This window comes from Propithecus coquereli, unplaced genomic scaffold (genome assembly GCF_000956105.1).
Source record: "Propithecus coquereli isolate 6110/MARCELLA unplaced genomic scaffold, Pcoq_1.0 Scaffold869, whole genome shotgun sequence".
Lineage (NCBI taxonomy): Eukaryota > Metazoa > Chordata > Mammalia > Primates > Indriidae > Propithecus > Propithecus coquereli.
This window is the reverse complement of record NW_012154940.1, coordinates 83,161-96,987: the sequence shown is the minus strand read 5'-3', so window position 1 is coordinate 96,987 and position 13,827 is coordinate 83,161. Positions and strand designations below refer to the sequence as shown.

At 59.4% G+C, this 13,827-nt stretch overlaps 1 protein-coding gene across 1 annotated transcript in view; it reads right to left on the bottom strand.

Moving 5' to 3' along the window:
- Window positions 1-13,827, bottom strand: part of SLC38A10 (solute carrier family 38, member 10) — a 42,891-nt gene that overhangs the window by 21,279 nt on the left and 7,785 nt on the right. Inside the window, exons 3-10 of the mRNA XM_012664180.1 lie at window positions 13,555-13,600; window positions 12,717-12,810; window positions 10,807-10,950; window positions 9,501-9,625; window positions 6,093-6,195; window positions 4,670-4,852; window positions 2,280-2,391; window positions 1,354-1,460 (exon numbers count right to left, since the gene is read on the bottom strand). Coding sequence (XP_012519634.1) covers window positions 1,354-1,460; window positions 2,280-2,391; window positions 4,670-4,852; window positions 6,093-6,195; window positions 9,501-9,625; window positions 10,807-10,950; window positions 12,717-12,810; window positions 13,555-13,600 — 914 coding nt within the window. The remainder of the gene's footprint in view (window positions 1-1,353; window positions 1,461-2,279; window positions 2,392-4,669; window positions 4,853-6,092; window positions 6,196-9,500; window positions 9,626-10,806; window positions 10,951-12,716; window positions 12,811-13,554; window positions 13,601-13,827) is intronic.

Genomic DNA, 13,827 nt, shown 5'->3' with positions numbered 1-13,827 from the left:
CGAGTGAACTCTCGCCAGCCTCTGGGGAACCGCGAAGCGGTCCCGCCAGAATCCCCACACCCCCGGGGCCCGACAGTCCTCCCCACGCGTGTAACCGACAATACTGCACGCACGCAGGCGCCACGTGTTCAGAGTGACAGTGTCCACAGCGGCCCCAAGTAGGAAACAACCTGTCCTACTGCAGCAGGGCGGACACACGCGGAGACGCCGCACAGCAGCGGGGACGACTGGCGTGGTCAGCTCAGCCGTGACGCTGAGAGGCCCACCGTGCCACACACACCAAAGACCGCCCCCCGTGCCAACTCCAAGACAGGCAGAATCATCCCCGACACGCTGGAAGGCAGACAAGGTGACCTTTTGGGGGGGTGACCACAAGGCGCCTGTGGGGAGCTTTGGGTGCTGGAATGTTCTGTCTGCCCTGGGTGGTGTTCCTGTGGCTGGTTCACTTTGCACAATTTTATCAAGCTGTGCGCAAAAACCACATGCTACGCTGTACTCGTATGTGTAACACACCTTTAAAAATTTACCAGAACACTTCAATAAGAAAAAGCTAAACAATGTCATAAAAGCGAGCAAAAAACACAGGCAATTCACAGAAGAAGAAACACAAGTGATTTCTGAACTCATGAAAAGGCATCCCCGTTCACTTGAAGGAAGCCGAGAACGAGGAAGACTGGAAGGTCCCAGGCGTGGGGACGGAGGCCCCTGGAGCCGCGATGTGACACCCCAAGGCACCTGGGCAGAAGCCACATGTTACAAGCGCTCACACTCCTGGGCACTCCACAGCTAGAAGGCAGATCGCGGCGCTCACGCACGCGGAAACCATCGTGGTGCTGTCTGGAACAGCAAAGGACTGGAGACAGGACTCCGTCGGAGATGGGATTACGGAATTTTCCTACGATGAAACGCTACGAAGCAGCTAAAAGTAACCAGGCGGCTCCGTACAGACGGCTGAGGAGCGACCTGCAAGGGATTTTAAGTGAAAGCAGCAGGACGCTGTGTTGCCATTAAAGGAGAAAACATGCGTGTGCACATGCAGCCTCCTCTCCGGGAACGAAATGGGGGGTGATGGGGGGACCGGGGCAGGGACACAGACAACCTCGTCACAGCACAGAAGCGCCGCATGGAGCTTGGGAAGTCGGCTCTGGGAAATCCCGACGTGCGTGACGGGCAGAGCCTGCGCGGCCTGGTCTAGCCCAGGGTTTCCCAGACCTGCCCGACCAAGGACGCTTTGTGGGCTTCAAGTTGACAGAACTGAAACCCAGTTGGCAGAACCCGTCTGAACACACTGAACGGGGCCTCCGCTCTGCGTGCCACACGCTGGCCAGCCCCGCCCGCCGCAGCAGCACGCACCTGCGGGGAGAGGGCGCTCTTGTGGGTCTTCTTGTAGATCAGGGCCGGGCAGACGAAGCAGATGAGGCTTCCCATCGTTGCACCCGTGAGGCCCAGGATGGTCTCCACTAGAAGGAGGGACGGGAAGGGTGAGCAGGAAGGGCTCCGGCCAGGCGTGGGACGTAGGGGAGGGGCAGCACAGGCCACGACACCACAGGCTCAGAGCAGGGGCTGCAGCGGCCAAGCTGATTCCTCGCACAGTGGACGGGGCAGCCAGTGGGGGCTTCTCCGGTTGTTCACCTTCGAAGAGCCGCATGACGGGATCTCCTTCCTAAATCCGCACCGCGGGCTCACACGCTGCCTCTCCTACCTGTGGGCTGGTGAGTGACCTGGCAGGGCCATTCCAGGACACGTGTGAAAGCTAGGGCCGGGCGTGCTGGCAGAGCAGCCTGTTGCCAGGAGCCTGGACAGGTGGCCGCGGGGGATGTCACCTGGGGAGGGGCATGCAGTTCCCTGTCTGATGACAGTACGCCTGTCTCGTCTGCGAGGGAGTGGGTGTGTTTGGGCAACTTAAGCCTTGCTCAGAGCCCTCCACCTTTCCCTTGGTAACATGGCAACGAAGTCGGAAGCTGACAGTCAACAGTGAGGCCCATCACTCGCTTCGCTAATCTGGCCTGTGTCCCGAGCTGCAGTTTCCCTCCTCCCAGGTGTCGGCACGTGTCTGCTGTTCCGTCAGGCTGCCAAATTTATCCCCTGCCTTTCTCTTCGGTCCAAAGAAAAAATGACCCGGGAGTCTTTAGACTTTTTTAGGAGGCCAGAGGGGATGGCCGACGACTCCAGGTGTCTTGATGCTGACACCCGCCGACCCGAGTGGCAGCAAGAACAGAAGCAAAAGGAGAGAGGAAAGCGCGGCAGGGACCAGCGGGGGAGCAGCCCTCCTGCCTTACCATTGGGGATCAGGATGCCGCCGACCATGGTTCCAAACACGACCGCGAGGGTGAGCGCTTTGAACCGCAGAGGGGGCATGTAGCCTCCGGCCGCAAAGGTACCATCTTTTTGCTACATAAAAGAAAATAAAAACAAAACAGTTTTGAAATGACTGGCTTCCTCTACCACTCTCTTGCAAAGCAACACCTTACAGGGCTCTGCCAGGCACACCAGCTGAGTCTCCGTGAGCGGCTGGGATGGGCTCACCTGCCAGGTGAGCTCATCGGCACAATCAGATCTGCCCAGGCAACTTTAACAGGAACCTGCCACCCAAACCAGCAAGTGCCAGGGCCCTGGCGTGGCCCAGCACACCAGCACTGCAGCCAGACTGCCCAGCTCACCCCCGCCCTGCCACCGCAGGCCCAGCCGCATCCTGCGCAGGTCGCTGAGCCCGTGCGCCTGTTTCCTCCCCTGTGGACAGAAGCACCTCCTCCTGAAGCCGTGGTGAGGACCAAGTGAGTTAATGCACAGGAAGGACTGACTGTGATGTTATCCCTGAGCTAAGAAAACAACAGCAGAACCTTCCAGAACTAGAGTCTCAGAGTATCCAGTGTTCAAAATAGACTTTCACACAGAAGCTGGGGATGATAACCCGGAAACGCGCCAGTGCGGACGGCGTCCGGTCTAAACCCGTGAGTCCCCGCGGAAGTCTGCCTAAGAAACACGCCTGAGAGGAGGAAGGGGACGTTACGCATCCAGACAGTCACGAGAGCATCAAGCCCGAGAGGTCAAGGGTGAAGGACCAGAAACAGCCGGACCCCGACGGTGGGTGGGGACGGGGCAAGGGCACGGGAGTGGGAGGGGGGCCGTGGCTTTCCGCAAGGCCGTAGAGAAATGCATGTGCACCAATGGAAGCAGGAGGAACGGAGCAAAACGCGCCCGGCTGCGCCTGGTAAAGCAGGAGCGAGCGCAGAGGGAGGAAAACAACAGCCGCCTGCGTCAGGACGAAGGGATGGGCTCTCGCTTGATTTAACATTTCCTTCCATACCACTACTGATTTTTTCATTTTAAAAAAAGACAAAATGTGTTATGTGCAGAAACACAAACGCTGTTCGGATATGAAGCATGTGTTTGCCTTACACAGTGAGCAGGGGACCCCGCAACCCCCGGGGCAGAGGCTGGGCCAGGGGAGCCGCGGGAGGACCCCACGGCTTAGCCCCAGGAACAAAGGCCTAAATCCTGCCTCGCTCAACACCCAGGTGTCTGAACGCTATGGGGGCACCCGAGCAGCGGCGCAGGAGAGAAGGCACCCAGGCCTCGTGCTTGGCCGCTGCCGCAAAGCCGAAGGCGCCAGGCCAGGGAAGTCCGCAGGGGCAGACGCAAGCTGCCGTGGTGTGGAGACACGTGGGGCAGTGAACTCGGGGCCAGCTGCTCTCAAGGCCCAGGGCGGCCCACCCTCTCCACTCCAGCTGCTGATTCTCTCCGGACTCTGCGACCACTAAACCCCCTTGGCCTAAGCAGCTCCAGCGGAACTCGTGTTCCTGGCCGCCAGGCTCGCAGTTCTCAGGCTGTGGGATGGGAGACGGCCACCTTTCGAGGCTCCCAAGGGGAGTGAAGGTACCTCCTGAACAGGCAAGGGGAAGCCTAGACTGGGCAGAGCCCCCAACACTCCAGCCCCTTTGTCTGCTCTGCGCACAGGACGGAGCACCTTTGGTTGTCAACTTAGCAACGGGGAGAGAACCAGGAGGGCCTTTTGGTTTCAACCCCTGCATTTGAAAAATTTTATAAAGGACTAAGCAGCTGCCTTGCCTACATACATTGCAATGAATAAAACCCAGCCTCTTTTTATTTTTATTATTTTTAAGATGGGGATCTCACTATGTTGCCCAGGCTGGCCTCGAACTCTGGGCTCAAGGGATCAGGCAGATGGGACTACAGGCACGCACCACCATGCCTGGTGTAACGCAGCTGCTCTATGCTGAAAACCTTCTGTTATATTGTTAAAATCTTCAGTGACACACAGCGCGCCCCACGCGCCTCTCCTCCAACCGTCACTGTGGCTGCTCCGCGTCCGCATTCATCTGCCCTCCCCAGGACCACTCAGGGCAGACCCCCAATCTCCTGCGGTCTCTCTGGGGCGGGAGGGCCGCACCGCAGCTGGGAAGGCCCAGGAGACCAGCATGGCCCGCGTGGACGACGGGCCTGGAACAGAGTGGCCCGTGTGCCCCGTGTGCTCCGGTGCTTTTTCCAAAGTTGGTTATAAAACTCCCTGTTAAGATTTCATTTTAATTGAAGCTTTTTTCACTTTGAACTAGGAAAAGCTCCACCTACCGCTGCCCAGGAAAATGCAGAACAAAAGCCAATAGGAGATAATTCTATTAATAGCAGGAAACGGCCGAGAGCATCTTACCTGCTGCTCGAAAAGCAGTGTGTTCAGGGCCTGTCTGCAGGGCAGGATCATCATGGGGAAGCCCACGGCCACCGACATCGTAAAGCCCACGCGGATCATCTCCGTCACCAGGTTGGAGGGGAAGTGCATCAGCACGTTTCCCGCGGTGGCATCGGTGAAGCTGACGTAACCAAAAAACCCCACCTGTGGGAGGATCAGAGATGGCAGCGTGGCAAGCAGAGGTTCTGATCTAAGTGGCACTGGTCACAGCAGACAGGGCAGGGCAGCCACACCCCTCACTCCCCCAGAATGGCCTTCGAGCCACTTCACAAGGAAGCCTCTGCCAGAGACAGCCTCCACAGGCCAGAGACTCTGGTGACCAGAGAGCTCGATGAGAGACGAGTGGTCTCACGTAAGGACAGCAGAGTTGCCGCGTGGAAGGGAGGGCACCAGAACGTCCCACCAGCCCCTCCAATTTCAAAACCCAACTGGGGACCGGGCAAGGTGGCGTGGGCCTATAATCCCAGTGCTCTGGGAGGCCGAGACGGGAGGATGGCTTGAAGTCAAGAGACTGAGATCAGCCTAAGCAAGAGCCTGCCTCTACAAAAAAATTTTTAAAAAATCAGCCGGGCGTGGTGGTACGCGCCTATGGTGCCAGCTATTTGGGAGGCAGAGGCAGGAGGATCACTTGAGCCCAGGACTTGGACACTGCAGTGAGCTGTGATGATGCCACTGCACTCCAGCTGGGGCGACAGAGTGAGACCCTATCTCAAAAAAAAGGAAAAAAAAACAACCAACCGGGTACCAGAGGTGGACTATGGTGTCCTCTGCGGAATAAGACACAGGTGTCGGTGATCTCCAGGGACCACCGTGGGACAGGCCACGATCTTAGTACATTTAGATTAAAAATTTCATTCAAGGGCCACAAACAGGAACATCAAGAAGACAGGGAGAATATCTTCCAAAGCGCTGACGGTGACTGCGTCTGTGGGTCAGAATTGGAGGTTCTCTCTCCCTCCACCATTGCACTTCTCCGTGTCTCTCGAACCAACATGCCCACATTTGCAGAATTAACAACAGTCTCAGAGAGGTGGCCCCGAGGGTCGTGCAATTAAAGCAAGCTGGGCGCGGCCCTGCCCTGAGGGGCCTGGGCCCCCCGGCCCTGGAGATGCCACACAGCAGGGGCAGTGTGCTCATGGGCAGGAGCTGGGGACAACCGGAGCTGAGGAGCACGGCTGCCCAGGTAACTGTGCCGTGCGCCTCCGACACCACAATGGGAAACAAGAGATGGATCGACAGGCACGGATGGCGGATCGCGAAGGGCACGCCCGCGACTTGACACCCACAGCTGGCAGGTCGTGAGCACCAGCCATTCCTGGGGCTGTAGGAAGCTGGAGGGAGGAGGCATCCCAGCACCTCGAGCTCGGGTGTGAAGGGCTCCTACCATGACGTAGAAGGTGGTGACCACGTTGAGGGAGGAGGCAAATATGGAGCTCATGGTTTTCACCGACGGCTCATCCAGGCTGTCGTAGGTAGGCAGGACCTGGCTGTATGAAAACAAGCAACTTCACCGAGGCTGAGCCAGGAGCGTCGCTTAAGCCCAAGTGTCCGAGACCGGCCTAGGCAACGTAGCAAGACTCTGACTGTACAAAACTAAGAAAAATTAGCAGGGTGTGGTGGCTCATGCCTGTAGTCCCAGCTACTCGGGAGGCTGAGGCAGGAGGATCGCTTGAGCCCAGGAGTTGGAGGCTGCAGTGAGCTACGATGACGCCACTGCGCTCCAGCCTGGGTGAGAGCGAGACCCTGTCTCTAAAACAACACAAATACAAGACACACGCACAAAAAACAAGCAATGTCACGAAGCAGATTCCAGGCAGGCATGACTGCCCCCGGCCATGCTAGCTCCCCCGCCTCTTCTGCAGCCCAGCCGAGCAGTCTCGGCACTTTCCTTCACGCAACGTCCCCCACGCGCTGTGAGTCACGGCATGAGGCCAGGGTCTGGTGAAACTAGGGACGGCAGCACTGCGGCAGTTCCCACTCAGAACATCCCCAGGACACGCTCCACGCAAACGTCGCACGAGGCTGCAGGGCGCGAGGCCATCTGCCCTGTGGAAGCAGGAGCCTGCACGCTGGAGCGCAGCGCTGAGAATTAAAGCAGCCGTGTTTACAGGGGAAGCAGGAAGCCGTTCAGAACACTGATGTCAAAAGACGGGAAAGTTAAACAAACACACCCTGGCAGGGCGGCCGGCCGGCCCATCTCAGCGCCTCGGCACAGGCGCGATCGGCGCAGGGCACAGACAAGGAGAAGCCCAGGGCACGCTTCCCAACGCACGGCCTCTCGCTCTCGGGATGAGAGAGCTGGCGTCTGTCCCACGGCCCGGTGCCAGGAGTGTGGTGCTGCTGGGGGTGGGAGGGACCGGAGTCACTGGCCAGGCAGGGGTGTGACAGCCCCACACAGGCTTTCCAGAGGGCACAGGGTGGCAGGCAGGGGCCTGGGCACCTGGGGGACGGGTTGGCCAGGCCAGGCGGGAGAGGGCGTGGGGGCCATGAGAGGACGGTGTGTGCAGCCAGGAGGAGGGAGCTGGGCAGTTTGAGCCAGGACAGGGTGAACGTCCCCTGCCCCGAGCTGGACGAGGACCAGCCCTGGTATGTCCCGGGCAGCTGTGGCCGTTCCAGGCACGCCTCAAAGGCACAAAGGGAGCTGGGCTGGTGGGGGTAGGGGCATTGGGGTACGTGAAATCAGTGCAGCCAAATCCCAGAACTGCTTTTAAAGATGTGAAAGAAACGCAAGATGCCGCAACCATATTAAAAGGCAAACAGACAAGGGCAGGCGGGAAGACCTGGCCAGCGGGCACCGGTGTCCCTGTTTTCCTTGAGTTCACGGCACACTGCCCAGCAGGACACCCTCAGCACGGGGGCCACCAGCAGGGGTCGGGGACCCTGCTGGACAGGTACCCTCCTCTCAGCTGGTGGGAACGGCCCCCAGGGAGCCAGCAGAGAGCCAGGAGGTGACACCCTAGGACGTCTCCGTGTGCCTCCGGCCTATCGCTCTGGGAGAAGGACCTGTCGCATGAACTTCTCGGTGCTGATCAGGCCTCTGTCTGGATCCAAGTCCACACCCGGGAGTCCAAGACACGGCTGACCTCCCCCCACCCCCAACACACACCGTGAGGGGCGCTGCCAAGGAAGCTGTGTCGCCGTGGGCGGGGCTGGTCCCGGCGTGTGGGGTGGACCAGGGTGCGAAGGCCAGGCCACAGGCTCCTCCCCAGGCCTCCCCTCCAGCACCAGGGACCCCTGCGTGACCCCTGGAGAGAAGCAAGGTGGGAGTCACATGCCCCCACGGCCCCCACACAGGAGCTCCTTGTGCTACCAGAGCCCTCAGCACCCACAGGGTGTTCCCAGAGCCCACCTCGCAAGGCAGCCGCCACGACTCGGGGTCTACTGGGGTCTGATGGCGCTTTCCACATGCAGCTGCGGGATTCCGTGCCCCCCACGCAGACTGCGGCGCGTCTCCAGGTGACCCGCCCCTCCCGCACCTCCTGAGCTCAGCACCACCAGGGCCGCTCCTCCAGGCCAGGACGCCAGCTCCGTGTAACCCGGCATCCATTTACCGTAGGTCGGACCAGAAAGCCGGACAGCGAAGGCACGGGGAGGCTTGGCCCATGCCCACAGCAATAGACCCATCTCACGGGGCTGGGGGCCTGGTGGGTCACCCGGCAAGGGCAGGTGCTCTGGCACAGTGACATTGTGGGAGGGAAGAGGGAGGAGCTGTCTCTGCGTTCGGCAGACGCTCACGGGCACGCCGGCCAGGAAGGGGAGCGCGGACACCTCGGGAGAGGCAGGACGAGGCCCGACTCAGCGGCCGTGCGCTCCCACCTCTCAGAACCTACGATCTGACCTAAGAACCAAACCGACAGATGTGCCCAGCTGCTACGTGGCCACCACGAGAGCACAACTGTGGATTTATATTTTGAGAAACCAAACACGGAGACAAAAAGGACAGTTGGTAACTAGGTGCGCAGTGAAAGAATGTCACTTGTCACCGATTATAACAGGGACATTAACCAGCAAGCCTGGAGCAGTTCTGCAGGAACCGAGCTGCCAAGAGAGACGCCAAGTGGGAAACGGCGGTTGGATCTCGCATGTGGGAGTAAACACAGCAGTGGGAACAAATTTTATCTGTCACATTAGCTTGCGATTGGCTCGGTGCGTGCCCACTGACACCGCGGGGAGGCCGCTCTGCCAGCCCCCCGCACGCGATGGTCTTTCCCCGTCCACGCCGGATTTACGCCTCTCTTTTCAGCCGGTTACCGTTTTCCGACCGGGCGTGAATCACTGGCTTTTGTCATTTTGGTGGGGAAGTGACGCTGCTGGAACCGCGGCACAGCCTGATCTGCATTCGCAGGCTCCCCACGCCAGAGAGAAGGCGGCTCGCTCGTGCACGCGCACAGGCCTCCCAACGCATCCCAGCAGCAGCCCGAAGTCAACGTTTGTGCAATTTCCTCTGAAATGTTCTCAGAAGAGCAGCTAAATTCTGGCAACACGCTCGGGACTCTGTGCAATCAGATGGCCCGGGCTGTTGCTGCACCCCCACAGCCAACGCTCTGCTCACGGGAATTTGGCAAACCAGGGACTCGCACCAGCTAGTCCCAGCGACACATCTCAGGAATGATGTCAGTTTATCTCCCGATTAAAAAGCAATCATCTCTCTCTCAGCGTGGAGGGAAAGGTCACAGTTGGACAAGACATCATTCTTCAGCACCCAGGAACAGGCACTGGAGAAACCAGAGACACGGGGGGACCCGCCCCCACCACTCCCCACACCCTCACGGGCTGCGGCTAGAGCACTTACGACTGGCAGGCGAAGGACATGCCAAAGATGGGGATGCAGCGGAAGACGCCCTCCCAGCGCACATAGCTGACGCGCTGCAGCCACTGCCCGCCGAAGAGGCCGTGCTTGAGAGAAGACAGCAGGATCTGCGGTGGGGAGAGAAGAGCGCGCAGGTCACGCAGGCAGGACACAGCCACGGGAGGGGGTGCAAGGAGGGGCGCGGCTCCTCCTACCCCACACCGCTGCCCTGTTCACCCATGAGGGCAGCCTGGTGCCACCGGCTGCAGGGACTGGGGACCCCGCACCTTCCCGGTTCCCTGCCACCTGCCTCGAAGCCCCCTGGTTCCTGCCTGGGCTGGTCGGTGCAGCTGGAGGGGCACCTGGCTGCAGAGGACTTCCTGTGCACATCAGAGCAGCGACCCACGCAGGGACTGCTCGGCACAGACATAAGCGAGACCAGAGCACTGCGCCTGGCCCGCTTTCCATCAAGTTACAGAGGACAGTTCCCCAATACAGGCAGGTCCCTCTGCCATCCTATACTGTGCCAGACATGGACATGGTTCAAAAGACCAACCAGGCTGGGCACAGTGGCTCATGCCTGTAATCCCAGCATTTTGGGAGGCTGAGGCAGGAGGCTCTCCTGAGTCCAGAATTTGAGGCTGCAGTGAGCTGTGATGGTGCCACTGCAGCCTGGGTGGCAGAGTGAGACCCCCCCAACTCAAAAGAAAATGACCGACCCACTGAGGACTCAGCTGTCTGGACAGTAAGGAGGTAACTGGCACTGGACTGGTCCTCGCCGAGAGCTAAGGAGCGCCTGCTCCACGCTCAGGTTCCGCTCCCTCGGGAAGGTCGCTTCTGACGCCACCAGGGAATGGACAGGTCCTGGGGCTGAGGTCCCAGAGCGCTTCCACGGTAGACAGCCCCGGAGCTCACTCCGGGAGGCCGCCAAGTCCCAAGTGTCAATGCCACATGTCACCCCCAGTCTATCCTCCTATAAGCGCTCATTTGGAAAAACAACAGCTTGCCACCGTGTGACAGACACTGGCATGATGGCTCTCGGTCACAATCCCACGCAGTATGTCTCTGTGTAAAACAGGGACACTCCACGCTGCTATCTCCCAGAACCACCTCCCCCTGCACCCCCAGCCTCTCCTGCCGTCCAACAGCACCCAGGCCCGGGAGCCGAGTGGCGCTTCCCAGCACACTCCCATCATCCCAGCAAGTCCCCACGCTGTGGGCCACTTTCCCGTCATGCCCGGGATGGCTACACGGACCCGGAGGACCAGCCCCGGCACACAGTGCCCAACGCCGCAGGCGCCAGACTCACCACGAACATGAACACGGTGTAGAAGAGGAGAGCCATGGCGCTGAAGGACTGGATGGAGGCCATCATGTTCCTCTGCAGGCTGAGGGGCAGCACGACACACAGCGACACAGAGAAGAGCAGGAACACACGGAAGGTGCCGGTTACCTGCAAGAAAGCCGCAGGGTTCCATGGGCTGCAGCACTGGCTCCATTCCCAGCAGGCCTCGTCCTCACTGCCGGGGGACGGGCTGCACCCTGAGGCCCAGAGAGCCCACAGCACCCAAGAGCACGGAGCCGGTGAGGCCCAGACCAGGCATGCCGGCTCTAGAAGCCGCCCTCGCGGCCACTGTGCCGTGCGGCTTCTTGGTGCACCAGCTGCTCTTGGTCCCCACAGGGTCTAGCCCAGCCCCAGGGCAAGACCAGCTGGAGGAAAGGGACAGCTGTCCCCCTTAACACAGGAAGGGACGCGGTGGGAGTGGGTGGGAGCCCGCGCTGCTCTGGGCAATTAGCGGCGCTGCCGCCACAAGCCCAGCCCGGCGCTGACGGGGGGCGGCGGGAACCCAAGTGGGCCCACTGCAGAGTGCTGCTCTGTCCAGTGTAAACTCAGAGCCGACCTCGCTTCAAGAAGGATGGGAGGTTCGAAACTGTGGTCCAAAAAATTAATCAAAAAACTCCACGCTGGTGCTTATTACAGCAGAACATGCAAAGGTCTGAAAATACCTGCCAGGCCGCTGCCGCGGCACACCCGGCTGTCCGGTTCCTCACTCGGAGCCTCTGGCACTAGGCTAAAGGCAAAACGGCCCCCAGCGCCCTCTCCCCAGCACCTACATGTTTCTCGCGATTCCACACGTCTTGGCATGGCAGCGTCACGTGGGAATTGCGTGCCAGCCCAGTGGGCCTTGAGGGCGGACGGGCACACAGGTGGCGGACCTGCCGGGGCCTGAGAGGCTGTTCTCCACAGGGAGGACACGAGGGAACCCACGCCAGGCAGTGGCCGCCAGCACTAGCTCTGCCCCAGTCCCCTCCGAACCCAAAGCGGAGACGTCTAGACAGGGGCACAGGCCAGTGGGTGCAGGAAAGGCATGTCCCACGGGCAGGACGGACCCAAAGCCCTACAAAGTTCACAGTGACACGTGGGACAACGCAGAGTCAAATGGGAAGACACTGCAAACACAGACCAGGGCCACACTCACAGGACACTCCGACAGCCTGCAAATCCAGCACATTCTACTCACGAAGAGAACCACCCCTGCTCCTCCTCAGCTAGACTTTTACAATTGAAAGCCTTTTCCACACCATTAGTATCCAAACACTGGGGGACCCCTCCACAGAGACCCCCCGGAGCCATGGTGTGCACCCCTCAGCCAGCCCTTCCCGCCCCGCTCAGCGCGGCACTCTGCTCCTGGCAGGGGAGGAAAGGTGTGCCGGGCCCAGGTCACAGGTCAGCCCCCTTAGGGGCAGCAAGCGTGGAGAATGCGCGCACACGTCCCTGCGGGCTGCGAGGAGCACTGAGCCCAGTGGCCCCGAGGGCTGGGCCTGCAGAGCCCCCCAGCAGGGCGAAGGCCGAGCTCCCCGGGCAGCTCTGGCCGGCAGCTGAGTGTGGCGGATGCACAAGGGCCTGGCCAATCCTGCCCCCGGCAGGCAGCCCCGGCTGGCCGAGACGTGGCTGGCCCCCTACCATCTGAGGCTGGTTCCCCGCGGCCTGGAGCCTCCGCATGCTCCCACTTCCTCTCCCAGCACCTTTCCAGGTGCTTGCCCAGCAAATCCCTGCACCCCGGCCCGCAGGACCCGAGCTGATGGCCAGGCACGACGATGTATCTGCTGACCAAACTGTGCTGGTCTCGGCTGGGGCTCACGGGGGTGTCACGCTGAGCTGCCACAGAAGCAGCCATGAGCATCTGAATAAACCACAACACCTGAAAATGTTCTTACCTGAAACCCAAACAGCCGAGCAAAGAAGTTGGACCCCAAGTCGCCAATGACGACGTAGAAGGCAATGCAGGTTCCCAGCATCAGCCCGATCATGCTACAGAGCAGGAAGTCACAGGTGTGAGACGGTGCGTCCAGGGAGTCCACCGTCCTGTCACGATCATAGCCCCACACCCGCGTGTGGCTGCCGGCACGTGACCGCCCCCAAGGCTGGGCCAAGTGGATGCATTTCAAACGTTCAGCAGTTTACAGGGCGCGGGTAGATTTTGTGGAGTTCGATATTTTACTTGAAATGAATATTGAATAACACTGAACTTTTCTTTACGTGGTATTGCATTTTCTCTCCACAGGAGCTCTAAAAGTTCTTTCAGGTACTACAAAAACACACTGTGATGTTAGACAAGTTAAAAGAACAATCAACTGCTTTCAAAAAACGTTGTTCTTTTGAGTTTACAATTCCCTAATTTGGAAGCTTAAAAGTGCAATTTCCCAGCAATTTGTTCATGTCATAAAATTTTACTCCAAAGGAAGAAAAATGTGACATTTTCGATTTAATGCCACCTGTATGCAGCAGTATTGGGGGGTGGTGCACAGTCTGAGGAACGGTACTGAGATTAACTACAACTGAGGAGCTATTTTCAACTTTCCACGGCAAGACTTAAGGCTTTCAACCTTGTCATAATCATTTTAAGGGCAGAATAATTCGGACTTTTGGCTGTTTAGTGTGTGACTCTTCAGAAGCACATCGCAAGTTGTAAAGCAACCCTGCGTTCGGCTGTCCACCCTGGGACGGCTCTCTCCAGGTCCCCTCGAGTAGCGCGGGGCGCACAGCGGCACCTACCTGGTCTCCACCAGCATCTTGCCTGCCTTCCCGTAGGCGTGGAACGCTAGGGCAGAGAAGAGAGGGACAGTCAACGCGGCGCCATGGGAAGCACCTGAGCTACTGAGCCAAGAAGGGCTGGAGCCTCGCGGGCGTGAGGGGTGCTTTTAAATTCTGGTCCTCGTGCTTTTTTGGGATCTACCACATAAAACAAGAGCAAGACAAGGGAAAGACACAAGGTAGGTTATTCTTTCACTTAAAGTTTCTTTTAAAAACAGAGATCGAGGCCGGGCG